Raw genomic sequence first — 13554 nt, 5'->3', positions numbered from 1 at the left:
TTTTGTTACTTTTCTGTGGTTGTTTTTGTAATTTTTTTCTGATTATTTTCTTTCTCTCTTTCATGGTTTGCTGGGGGGAGTTAGTGATATATTTGGGTTCCATACTTTTTATTTTTTGCATATCTACTCTATTGTTTTTTGATTTGTAGTTACCATTAGGTTTATACATAACATCTTTTGCATAAAGCAGTCTATGTTAAGCTGATGGTTGCTTGATTTTAATTTCATTTTTTACTTCTCTTCCTTCTACATTTCAGACATTTTGCATGATTTTTTACATCTTTTTATTTTGTGATTCTTACTTTTCTTATTCTTACTTATGGTTTTTGCTTTCCACTCAGATTCCCCCTTAACATTTCTTGTAGGGCTGTTTAGTGGCCAGGAGTTCTTTTAACTTTTGTTTGTTTGGGAAACTATCTCTCCTATTCTGAATGATAGCCTCACTGGGTAAAGCATTCTTGGCTGCAGAATGTTCCCCTTCAGCACTTTGAATACATTATGCTATCCTCTTTCAACTTACAAAGTTTCTGTTAAATAATCAGCTGATAACTTTTTGGGGTTTCCTTTGTATGTAGCTGTCTTCTTTTCTCTTGCTACCTTTAAAATTCTCTATCACTATTTTTTGACTTTTTAATTACTAAGTGTCTTGGTGTGGACCTTCTTGCTTCTTGAGTTGAATTTGTTGTGGGATCTCTGTGCCTCCTGTATCTGGATTTCTGTTTCCCTCCCCAGATTTGGGAAGTCTTCAGCTATTTCACAAATACATTTCCTGCCTGCCTTTCTCTCTTTTCCTTCTGGGATCCCTCTAATATGAATGTTATTATGCTTGAAGGAGCCACTGAGTTCTGTAAGTCTGTTCTCATTATACATATTTATTTGTCTCTCACCTGTTCAGCTTAATTGCTTTCCATTATCCTTTCCTCCAGGTCACTGATATATTCCTCTGCTTCCTGTAGACTACTACTTATTCCATCTATTTTATTTTTAATTTCTTTTATTGAGTTCTTTATGTCTGATATGTTATTTTTAATCTTTTTGTCAAGGTTCTTACTGATATCCTCTATCCTCTTCTGAAGTCCAGTATTTTTATGATCATTACTTTAAATTCTGTAACAGGCATATTATTACTTCTCTTTCTCTTAGATATACTGCTGTGATTTTTCTTGTTCTTCCTTTTGCAACTCTGTTTCCTCATTTGTCTACTTCTCTGTGTATGTTTCTGTGTGTTACAAAAGTCAGCTCTGTTCTATTATTCTTGAAAGTAGTGGCTTTATGAAGAAGAGGTCCTGTAGTGCCCCTCAGTGCAGTGTCCTCTATTTACCAGAAACTGGCTCTTCAGAGGAGTCTTCTATGTTTGTTGCTTGTATCCTGCTAAGGTGTGAGCCACTTTTCATTTTTGTCCAGACATCTCACTGACTCTTTGTCCATTGTGAACTATGCTTGCTCTCAATGATATTAGTGAGACCCAGGTAGGCCAGCTCTGAGAGGGTATGATAGCAGAAAGGCTTGGGGCAACTTTTGATGTTAGCAAAATTTGCACTGAACCCCTAGTCCCAGGCCAGACCTCCCACAGCCAAGTGGCTCTTGGGGGTACAGTGACTAAGGATGGTGGTGGTGGACACCTGGAACACTTGGTGGCTCGGCATGGCATTTGCAGTGTTAGTAAACTTTGCATTGACCCACTAGTTCTAAGCTGGATCCCCCAAAGTGTGATGACCATGGGGGCATAGAATGTAGAGGCATGGATGGGTGCAGCATGCACAGCGTTAACAAAAATTACACTGAGCCTGGAGCTGAGATCAGCAGGCTTGGAGTTGGCAAGTGCTCAGGAGAACTTGTTGGCAGGGCTCAGTACCAATAGGGCAGCACCACCTCCTACAGTTGACTCTGTTTATGCTAGGGGGCAGGAGAGGAAAATGGCAACTGCCAGCTCCTTTGTTTCCAGAGAAATCCCCCAATACTCTCTGAAATTGGTATAAACAGATTTCCCTCCAATCAGCAAGCTGTCACTTCTATGTTGCCTTTCCTTGGGCCCTTGTCTCTTTAAGGGTGGGGACTCTTTATGGGCTATCAGTAGCCCTCTGACTTTTAAAGCTCTAGGCTCCAAGTCCTGCTGGTGATATGAACTCACAGAATTCAGCCCCTTTGGTTTTCAAGGCCAGACGTTATGGGGATTCATTTCCTTTGTGTGGGCTTCCTGGTGTTTTTCCCTCTCCAAGTCTGCAGCTCTCTCCCTCCTGTGGGTAGCTCCTGACCACAATATCTGCTCTTCCTAAACTCTCTCATGCAGCTTTTTCTCTACCTTTAGTTGTGGAGTTTGTTCTGCCAGTCTTAGAATCACTCTCCAGTTTATTGACGTGGATGTGAATAATATCCAGTTGTAAACATGGGACAGGGTGAGCCTAGGGCCCTCCTCCTCTGCCATCTTCCCAGCAACCCCGAAACATTTTCTAATTTTGATTTCCTTAACAGCATATCTTTCTGTTCTTCCTTTTCAGATGATTCTTCCTATTCTTTTGCTAGATTTCTAAATGTTGGTGGGCTGAAGGGCATAGTCCTAGGTTCTTTTCTTCCAAAAATCACTCCCTGGTTAGTCTCACCCAGTTCTAATGACCTTAGATACCCTCTATTCATTGATATCCTCAATCTTCAGGCTTGAATTCTCTTCTGAACTTCCTACATGTGTATCTGAGTATTTGATATTTCTAATGGATGTCCAAAACACTTTCCAAAATGTAACTCCTAGTTTATCACTATTCCTTCAACTTGCTCCCCAATCTAATCATATTCCCATCTCAGTAATTGGCATGATCAACTACTCGATTGCTCATGGTAAAAAGGTAGGTGTTGGCATTAATTCTCCATTTCATTTATCTTTCCTTACCTCATTCAATCCACCAAACAAGCCCTCTTAACTTTACCTGCAAAATACACCTCAAATCCAACCTCTTCTTTTCATCTCCTTTAGTCTAAGTCTCTGACCTAGATTATGCAATAGCCTCCTAACTTGCTCTGCTTTCACTCTTGCTCAATTAAATACAGTCTTCACAGAGAAGAAAAACCTTTTGAAAATATGAATTAGAACTCTCAAATATTACTGGTAGAAGTATAAACTCACTTTGGAAGACTGTTCAGCAATTTGCTAACAAAGTTAATATGATCCAGCAATTCTACTCTTACGTATTTACCCAAGAGAAGTGAAAGCACATGTACAAAAAGATTGTACAAGAACGTTCATAGCAGCCTTACTCCTAAGAACTAAAAACTGGAAATGATCCAATTGTCCATTAACAGAATAAAGTGAGGTGTATTTATACAATTAATAAAAGTCATCAATAAAAAGAATGAAATATAGATAAATACAAAGATAGGAATGAATTTCAAAAATATTATGTTAAGGCAAAAATGCGAACATAAAGTCCATACGATCCCATTTACACGTAACTCAAGATTAGGCAAAATTAACCTCTGGTAATAAAAATCAGAATAATGACTGTCTCTGAGTGGGAGGTGGGGAGTGACAACTGGAAAGGAGCATGAGGGAACTTTCCAGGGTGATGGAAATTTGTATATCTTGATCAGGGTTGTGCTGATATGGGAATATATATGCTGAAATTCATCCTCATACATTTAAAATCTATGTACTATAGTGTATGTGAATTATATCTCAAATTTTAAAAAGTGTTATAAAAGTGTAAATCATCTATAGGTGACATTATAGTGTCCTTAAAAGGGAGAAAACATTACTGCTACCTCATGGTCTGGATATGAATTCTAAATGAGATCACATATAAAGCATTTAGAACAGTGGCCACTAGGTTATTATAGTTATTTAAGTCCCCAGTGTTAGCCATTATTATGCTGATAAAGTCATTCTCCTGCTTAAAACCTTACAATGGCATAAATAACAAAATCCAAACTCCATATTCTAGCCCACAACATGCTATTTGATCTAACCTCCATCTACATCTTTAATTTCATCATTATTTCCCTCACTCACTACAGTCTGTACACTAGCCTTTTTTCCCTTTCCTGAACAATACCAAGGACATTTCCACGTGGGGTCTTTGTACTTGCTATCCCTTCAGCTTACAGAGCTCTCTGACAAAGTCTTCATATGGTTGGTTCCTTCTTTTAACTCCAATATCAGATTAAATACTGCCCACTTACAGAGACATTCCCTGGCCACTTTATTTTTCATTATCTGTCTCCTCCCAGTGGCACTGCTAGTCTATGAAACAGAAACCCTGTCTGACTTATTCACAGTTATATCCATGGTACCAAGAACAATGGCAGGTACCAATAAGTATTTGTTAAAAGAATGAGTAAGTGAATTTCCAGTTTTCTGACTTATGCAAATGAATAGATAGTATGTAGTCATTGGTTAAGATAGGGAATCCTGGAAGAGTATGTGCAAGAACGTGCTACAATTTACATTTTTAAACATCAAACAAAGCAACTACTCAACAAAATAATCAAAACCACCAAATTTTAGGGTTTTCTGTCTCTGGCAAAAGACTACATTTAGACTATACCAGAGGATTCTGTCAGCTCCTCTCTTAGATATCTTAAAAAAAAAAAAAAAAAAAAAAAGAGTCTTTTTGTCCCAGTAATGTTTTTAACCTCTAAATTAGAAATAAAAAACTATGGGGTGCCTGGGTGGCTCAGTGGGTTAAAGCCTCTGCCTTTGGCTTGGGTCATGATCCCAGGATCCTGGGATTGAGCCCCTCGTCTGGCTCTCTGCTCAGCAGGGAGCCTGCTTTCTCCTCTCCCTCTCTGCCTGCTTCTCTGCCTACTTGTGATCTGTCTGTCAAATAAATAAATAAAATCTTAAAAAAAAAGGAAATAAAAAACTAAAAATTTCTAGACTTATAATTTGAACACGTCTTCCAGAGAATAAAATATATTTCATTATTTCTTAGAATTTTAATGCATGAAGATTACTATTACAGTACTCAGACTATTACACTAGTAGGATGTGTCTTTCTGGGCTATTTTAAACATGTAAAGCTTTCCCTTCCCAATCAAAGTGTCTATAACCAAACCTCAAATTACAGAATCAGTGCTATTATAGTTATTTAATACCATTTGGAAAAGTCTTTCACTGAATTTTTAAAAGGAAAAAAAGTTAAACATTCTAATAAACCTTACCTTCGTTTGCAAATCAGGAACCACAAAGCTGATGCCAAAGCAAAGAAACCAATTCCCAAAGTAACAGCACCAGCAGCCAGAAAATAAGTTAAGTGGTTAAAAAAACCTACACAAATAAATTATAAAAGATTATTTCATGCATGTATCTTCATTCTGTAGGTAAAATTAAATGACATAATAATTTGAATGATATGATATACTGTAGTGTTAAAACATTAACCAGGAAGTTCGAAAACCTGAATTCTAGGCTCCTGTGGAATTCTAACAAATTTCAACACAAGGTCTCATGGTTATTAGGGCTCAGGGTGCATATCTCTGACCCTGCCTCAATTTGCTACCTAGATTTTTTTTGTACAGCTGTCACCTTTTTTTTTTTTTTTTTAATCTAGCCTTCTCCTTTCCCAGTCTAGCTGTAAATTTTCAAATTATTTTTCCAGTATCAGTCTTTGCAGTCCTTCAATAAGACAATAAAATCTGTATTATCAATCACTATAAGAAGGTAGATGGAAGGTAATAAAGAACAAATATGAGGAACTTTGTTTTTATCTCTATTTTATCCCAGGAACAATAAAAGATCACGGCCAAAAGCTAAATAAAAGCAATGTAAAATAATAGCATATCACAGGTTTAAAACTGGAAAAGCCTATAGGAATTATGTGTTATAACTCCTTCATTTTACAGATGAAAAAAATTGAGGTCTAGGTAAGAGAGGGAACTAAACTGAGATTAGGCAGCAGATTAAAGTCAGTCCTGTTTTTTTCTATTAACTTATCCCTACTACAAATCATCTTAATACTAGTATGTACTGCAAAGAATTAAGAATAAAGAATGCATGAGGTATTTATAGTCAGGTTGGTCAAGTATTCCTTAAGATTGTGAAATGTGAAACCTAACCATAAAGCAAGCTGTAGGAAGCTTTTGTAGAAAGCTGTATAGAACATAAAGGGCCTTAAAACAATTTAGTAGTACAGCTGACCCTTAAACAACATGAGGATTAGGGGTACCAAACTGTGTACACTCATAAATGCAGATATAATTTTTGACTCTGCCAACACCTAACTACTTATGTATATACATATATAAACAACAGCCTACTGTTGACCAAAAGCCTTACCAATAACATAAACAGTTGATTAACACATTTTGTATGTTCTACGTATTTCATACTATAGTCTTACAATAAACTAGAGAAAAGAAAATGTTATTAAGAAAATTATAAGGAGGAGAAAATACATCAATAGTCCGGTACTATGTTGAAAAACATCTACATATAAGTGGACCGGCACAATTCAAACCCATATTGTTCAAGGGTCAGCTGCATAGTACCTGGGGAAAAAGAGTTTAAAGGTATAAAACTATAGGGAACAAACTGATGATGACCAGATGGGAGGATGGTTTAAACAGGTGATGGGAATTAAGGATGCACTTGTGATGAGTGCTGGGTGTTGTATAGAAATGCTGAATCGCTAAATTGTACACCTGAAACTAATCTTACACTGTATGTTAACTAACTGGAATTTAAATAAAATGAAACAATATGGGACCGGGGAGGGAGACAAACCATAAGAGACTCTTAATCTCAGGAAACAAACTGAGGGTTGCTGGGGGATAAGCGAGGGGTGGGATAGGGTGGTTGGGTTATGGACATTGGGGAAGGTGTGTGCTATGGTGAGTGCTGTGAATTTTGTAAGACTGATGAACCATAGACCTGTACCCCTGAAGCAAATAATATTTATATGTCAATAAAAAAATAAAAACGAATGGAATATCTTTATGTGTGAACATATTATAAGTTCCACTAAACATATGACATTATAAAGACTTTGTTGTTCCCATGTTTTTGTTGTTTCCTATGTTATTTCCAGCTTCCAACATAATGCCTCTCAAAGGGTCCAGAAAATGTGTACATTTGGGAACTAATGGTACCAAAAAGTTATAGAAGGCTATTTATCAAAGTGATACTTACAATACAAAGAAAAAACCTTCTAAATGCATATAAGGAAGTTAATTAAATAACTTATGATGATGTTACATATGAAAAATACCATATTCTTTATTTAGTGCAGGGTTTCTCAACATCAATACTATTGATCTTTTGGATCAGATCATTTGTTGTAGGGATTGTCCTATGCATTGTATGAAAGACGTCTCCAGGCAAATGTATTCTGGGGGACAAAACTGTCCCACTTGAGAATCACTGGCAGAGTGGTATAATGAAATATCAGATAGTATTCATTGGTAAAAGCAAGATAGATAAAATGCATATTTTTTAAATATTAAAAAGACACTATCATACTCAAATATAAGATAAAAAAGATTTCTAGGGGCCCCTGGCCAGCTCAGTTGGAAGAACACGTGATTCTTGATCTTGGGGTCATGAGTTTGAGCCCCACATAGTGTGTAGAGATTAAATAAATAAAACTATGGGAAAAAAGATAAAGATTTCTGGGGTGCCTGGGTGGCTCAGTGGGTTAAAGCCTCTGCATTCGGCTCAGGCCCCGTGGTCCCAGGGTTCTGGGATCGAGCCCCGCACTGAGCTCTCTGCTAAGCGGGGAGCCTGCTTCCCCTCTCTTTCTGCCTGCCTCTCTGCCTACTTGTGATCTCTGTCAAATGAATAAATAAAATCTTTTTAAAAAAGATAAAAATTTCTATAGACAAAATAAATAAATAAAAGCAACACGGAGTAATAAGTAGAGGCTAAAATCACAGGCATAAGCAGCACTGAGATCTGGAAGCAAGAATTAGTTAGAAGAAGCAGAAAAAATCACTGAGGCAAGACCTAGACCAAATCATCCTTTGGCACTGTGAATGACTCTACATTAACAAAATCTCTGAGGGAGGGGGTTCCTGAACCACTAACAGAAAACCAAGAAGGAACCTTGGAAAATGAAAAATTCAAAAAATTTAAGATAAATTCTTTTTTGAACACAATTAATGAGATGAAATATAACACTGAGAAACTCATCTAATTACATAAAGGAATAAAAAATATAAGGAAATATAAGATTGGAAAAGATTAAGGGTATATAATATAAAAGTAATAGGGGTCCTAAAAGAAAAAATACAGGAGTAGTAGAGAAGTAATATTCAGGGAATTAACCTAAAAAGGATTTTACTTTAAAAAAATTTTTAATTTATATAGTAATATTCATTTACTTGTGTGTGTGCTGTTCTGTAAGTTTTGACAAATACAAAAATATGTCACAGCACCATAACCAACTTACATGACACTTCATTACCATCCAAAATCCTCATACTGCCTCTTAGCAGCCAAGCACTGATTGCTAGCAATCATTGTTTATTCTCCATCCTTATAATTTTGGCCTTTTCCAGAATTTCATATAAATGGAATCATACAGCATGTGGCCTTTTGAGTCTAGCTTTTTTCACTTAGCATAATGCTTCTGACATTCACTTACACTGCTGCATGTATCAACAGTTTCTTTTTATTCCTGAGTAACATTCCACTTTACAGATGTACCACAGTTTGTTTATTCCCCCGCTGAGACATTTGGTTGTTTCCAGTTTAGGTTGTTAGATTAAAGCTACTATACTTATGCATAAAGATGTTTGTCTGAACATAAATTTTTATTTCAGTAGGGTCATGTAGCAAACATATATTTAAATGTGTAAGAAACTGCCAAGCTGCCTTCCAAATTGTACCATCTTGCTTTCCCACTAGCATTATATGACAGTTTCACTTGCTCTGTATCATTGCCACCACTTGGTTTTGTTAGTTTTATTTCAGTCATTCTAGTAGATGTACAGTGGTATCTCACTGTGGTTTTAATTTGCATATCCTTAATGAATAATGATGTCGAGCACTTCATTTGGGCTTATTTGTCATCCACATGTCTTCTTCAGTGAAGTATTTGTTTAAATCTTTGCTGATATTTTAGAATTCCTCAAGTCCTTGGTCAGATATGTGATTTGGAAATATTTTCTCCAAGTTTATGGCTTGTCTTTTCAGTTCTCTTAAGGGTGTCTTTCACAGAGCAAAACTTTTAAATTTTGGTAATGTCTAATTTATTAAGTTTTTCCTTGTACAGAGGAAATATTATATTTTCCTTGTGCTATGGTATTATCTAAGAAATCTTTGCCTAACCCAGGCCACAGAGATTTTTCTCCTATGTTTTCCTATAAAGGAGTTATAGTTTTATGTTTTACATTTATGATTCATTTTGAATTAATTTTTATATAAGGTATAATGCATGGGTCAATTTCCTTTTCTCTTCTCCTTTGGATATGTATATCCAGTGGTTCCAACACCATTTGCTGAAAAAACTATCCTTTTTCACTGAGTTGCTTTTGCACCCTTATCAAAAATCAAGTAGCTATATCTGTGTCAGTTTGTTTCTTGAATCTCTGTTCTGTCCCCTTGATATATATTGTCTATCCTTTTGCCAATAACAACAACAACAATAACAATAACTAACATTCATATAGTAAGTACTCCCTGCCAGGCACTGTTCAGTGTATTAAATATTTAAACTCATTTAATTCTCACAACTCTGAGTTAAGTACTATTATTTCCTCATTTTACAGACGTAGAAACAACTGAAGCAAAATAAGGTTAAGAGACTTGTTTGAAGGCACACAACTACTACGTGAGGGAACAATAGTTATTGCTAAGGTCCTTCCTTATCTAGATTGGGTGGAGAATAAAGACCTTTAGATTACCTTTAGATTATCTTTAGATTTGTTAGAAAAAATCAAGTAAGGATGCTAAATATTTAAGTATATCATAATAAAGAATATCTAAATGGTCAATAAATGTATGAAAATTTCATTAACTATTAAGAAAGTTCTAATTAAACCACAAGATAACAACTCTATATGATGCCTGAGATGAAAAAGACAGAAAATGTTAATTGTTGCCAAGGAGGAAGAGTAACCTGAACTCTCATTTACTATCAGAGCAAATGGAGTTTTGTACAATACTTTGGAAAACTGTTTGGCTCTATATTAAAGTTGAAAAGGTGCATAGCTATGACCCAACAACTTTACACATATACCAAAAATGAAATGCATTCAGAAAAGTATGTACTAGAATGTTTATAGCATCACTATTTAAGAAAGCCACAAATTAGAAACTATACAAATGCCCATCAATAGTTGAGTGAATGAATTTTTAAAAATTGACTTAAGAAAAAAAATATTCTATAAATAGGAAAGAATAGATTACAACTATTTCAAAATAATGTTGGGCAAAAGAAGGCCAACCTAAAATTCAAACACGGGTATTTGGGGAGTTCAAGAATGCTGGTAATGTTCAGTTTCTTGAGCTAGGGGCTGGTCACAAAAGTGTGTTCAGTGAAAATTCATCAAGGTTAACACTTAAGACTTATGAATAAGCAAGATATGTATGCATCAGCATGAACAGAACTGAAAAACATAATGTTCGGTGCAAAAAGAAATTCCCCTAAATCTGTATTCAATTATTCCAATTATATATTGATTCCATGTATGCACATTTAAAAAAAACACAAAATAATAATATTTTTTTTAAAAATTACTGTAATAGAAGCATTAAAATACATTAAATTCATGATATTTGTTGTGTCTGGAGAGAGAATGAAGGGAATAGGACTAAGGATAGAACATAAACAGACTCTATCTGTAATGTTTTATTATTAAAAAATTATAGATCTGAAGCTTATATGACCAAAAATATGTATTTAGTAGATTACATGAGTGTTTATTATCCTTTATCCTTTTCCTATTTCTTTTCACTATTCTGGTTTCCTCAAATATTAAAAAAAATATAAAAATAATATAATTTCAATTTCATAAAGAAAGAAAGACAGAAAGAGGAGAAACATTTGTATAAGGAAGATAATTAATAGTGGTTATCCCTGGAGTAAGGGCCTATAGTTACAATTTTCCAAAGATAATTAACAGTGGTTATCCCTGGAGTAAGGGCCTATAGTTACAATTTTCCACTCTAGACTTTGTGTGTGTGTGTGTGTATTTTCTACCATGAATATCTTAGAAAAATCACAAAAAAATTTTTTTAGAGTTTCTTATGTAATTCCTGACACCTTTACTTAGGTGCTACAAGTTTCCTTGCAGAACTTTATTGGTATCACTGTGATTATAGTCCACTTACCTGTCTCCCCTGAAGATCTCTGCCCTGCTCTATCTTTTATTTTTTTTCTTTCTTTTCTTTTTTTTCCCCAAATTTCCATTAGAGAAGAAAATAGGTGTGATTAGTACACCGTCATAGTCCCTGGTTTAAACGGGTCATTTACATCTCAGGGAAATCCCAATCAGGTATAAAGAATCTCAAAGTTTCCAAAACACTTTACCAAGAGAAAGACAAATTTCAAATTCATTAATACCTTCAACAAGTCACACATTCTCTCTAAATCAATCTGTAAAATGAAAAGGTTGGACTCTGTAATCATTAATATCCCCTTCTCACTTTAAAGTTTTAGTCAATACATATAAAAAAGTAGTATTTTTACTTTTTTGGTAATGTTCTTAAGTATCCTGTCTAAAGTAAAGACTCTATTGGGGTGCCTGGGTGGCTCAATTGGTTGAGCAGCAGGCTCTTGATTTCGGCTCTGGTCGTGATCTCAGGGTCCTGGAATTGAGCCTTGCTTTGGGCTCTGCACTCAGCAGGGAATCTGTCTGAGGATTCTTCTCTCCCTCTCCATCTGCCCCTCCCCTCCCACTCATGTATGTGCATGTGCATGCTCTCACTCTAAAAATAAATCATAAATAAATTAATGGCTCCTCATTTTCAGCAGTTACTCTATCATATCACCTTGTTTGTCTTTAATAATTACTATTATAAATAATTTTCTTTCCTGGTTTATGTCTATCCTGTCTTCCTCTGCCAGAAGATAAATCTTTTTCATTATTATATTCTTAGAGTTTAGAATAATGACTGGTTACTCGAGAAATGATTGAATATTCAATAAATGAATGATAGGCACTATGCTAAATGTTAGTATTATAAAAATGAACAAAATAACTATGTTGTTTATAATATAAGTATGTATGTAAGAAGGTCATACATGTGAAAAGGAATAAATGCAATTAAAAAGTATATATGTGTTATTATGGAAGAAAAAAGGACAGAGTGTGGATACAGAAGTTTTATAAAAAGGAGAAATTTTGAAAAGCTCCATAGTTTAGTTAAACATTGCCTGAGCACTTTCTATTGCCAAACCTTTGCCAAGAATTGGTGATTGAAAGATAAATAACACATGATCACAGAGTTTATAATCTGCAGGAGACAAGACATTTAAATGGATATATTCATTAAAACATTCTAAGTGATATGATGATAACCTTTTGACAGTGCTAAGACAACAGAGGAGTTTGATCAAGTGTAGGTATAGTCCTAGAGATAATACCTGAGCTGAATCTTACAGACTAAGTAAGAGATAGCTAGATAAGAACATGAAGTCTTTTTTTTTTTTAAGATTTTATTTATGTATTTGATAGAGTGAGTGAGAGAAACAGCACACGTAGGGGACAGAAGCAGAGGGAGACGCAGGCTCCCCACTGAGCAGGGAGCCCAATGCAGGGTTCGATCCCAGGACCCTGAGATCATGACCTGAGCTGAAGATAGCCAGCTTAATTGTCTGAACCATCCAGGTACTCCAAGAACAGTGTCTTAAATCAGGTTATGATTCTTCCATCTTAAAATTAATAAAACTCTCTCCTGGCAGCACCCTCCAGCTTACAATAGATCTTTTTTTACCCCCTACCAATGAGAATTCCTACTTCTTCACATCTATTTCCAAGGCCATTAATAACTTCATTAACACAAAAATCAAAACTGGCCATTCTCTTTTGCCTTTGCATCAGTAAACTAAATTCGCTCAGTTTTCTTTCCATTTATGTATCTATACATTTATTGCCTCTGTAGGTCTCTCTTTGTTTGCCCATCTATCCTTTAACATATGTATCTATAACTAAATATATTCTTTATATTGATATAAATGTATGTATGTATATATATCTGTCTAGATTTAGATAGATACATTAAAGGATATACAGATGGATATATAGAGGTATTTAAAGGATATAGATAGATATGGATGCTACCTGTATACACCTATCTATAACTTCCCTAGATTTATTAGGTACTTGTGTCAGAAGTGTTTTCAGATTATTTTTTGCAATAGTTCCAGAACTACAAGTCCTGTTTTATTTTTTCCTCTTCTTCTTTTTGTTATGTTATGTTAGTCACCATACAGTACATCATTAGTTTTTGATGTAGTGTTCCATGATTCATTGTTTGCGTATAGCACCCAGTACTCCATGCAATACGTGCCCTCCTTAATACCCATCACTGGGCTAACTCATCCCCCCTCCCTCCCCTCTAAAACCCTCAGCTGGTTTATCAGAGTCCACAGTCTCATGGTTTGTCTCCCCCTCCAAAACCCC

The 13554-nt window shown here is 35.2% G+C and overlaps 1 protein-coding gene across 1 annotated transcript in view; it reads right to left on the bottom strand.

Annotated features, from left to right (window-relative positions):
* The window catches only part of C10H1orf185 (chromosome 10 C1orf185 homolog), a 33118-nt gene extending 24712 nt beyond the window's left edge, over positions 1–8406 (bottom strand). The window contains exons 1-2 of the mRNA XM_059138511.1: positions 8376–8406; positions 5152–5257 (exon numbers count right to left, since the gene is read on the bottom strand). Of these exons, the coding sequence (XP_058994494.1) occupies positions 5152–5257; positions 8376–8406 (137 nt within the window). The remainder of the gene's footprint in view (positions 1–5151; positions 5258–8375) is intronic.
* Positions 8407–13554: the final 5148 nt, after the last annotated feature.

The sequence above is a fragment of the Mustela lutreola genome, chromosome 10 (assembly GCF_030435805.1).
Source record: "Mustela lutreola isolate mMusLut2 chromosome 10, mMusLut2.pri, whole genome shotgun sequence".
Lineage (NCBI taxonomy): Eukaryota > Metazoa > Chordata > Mammalia > Carnivora > Mustelidae > Mustela > Mustela lutreola.
This window is presented reverse-complemented; position numbering and strand designations above follow the sequence as displayed.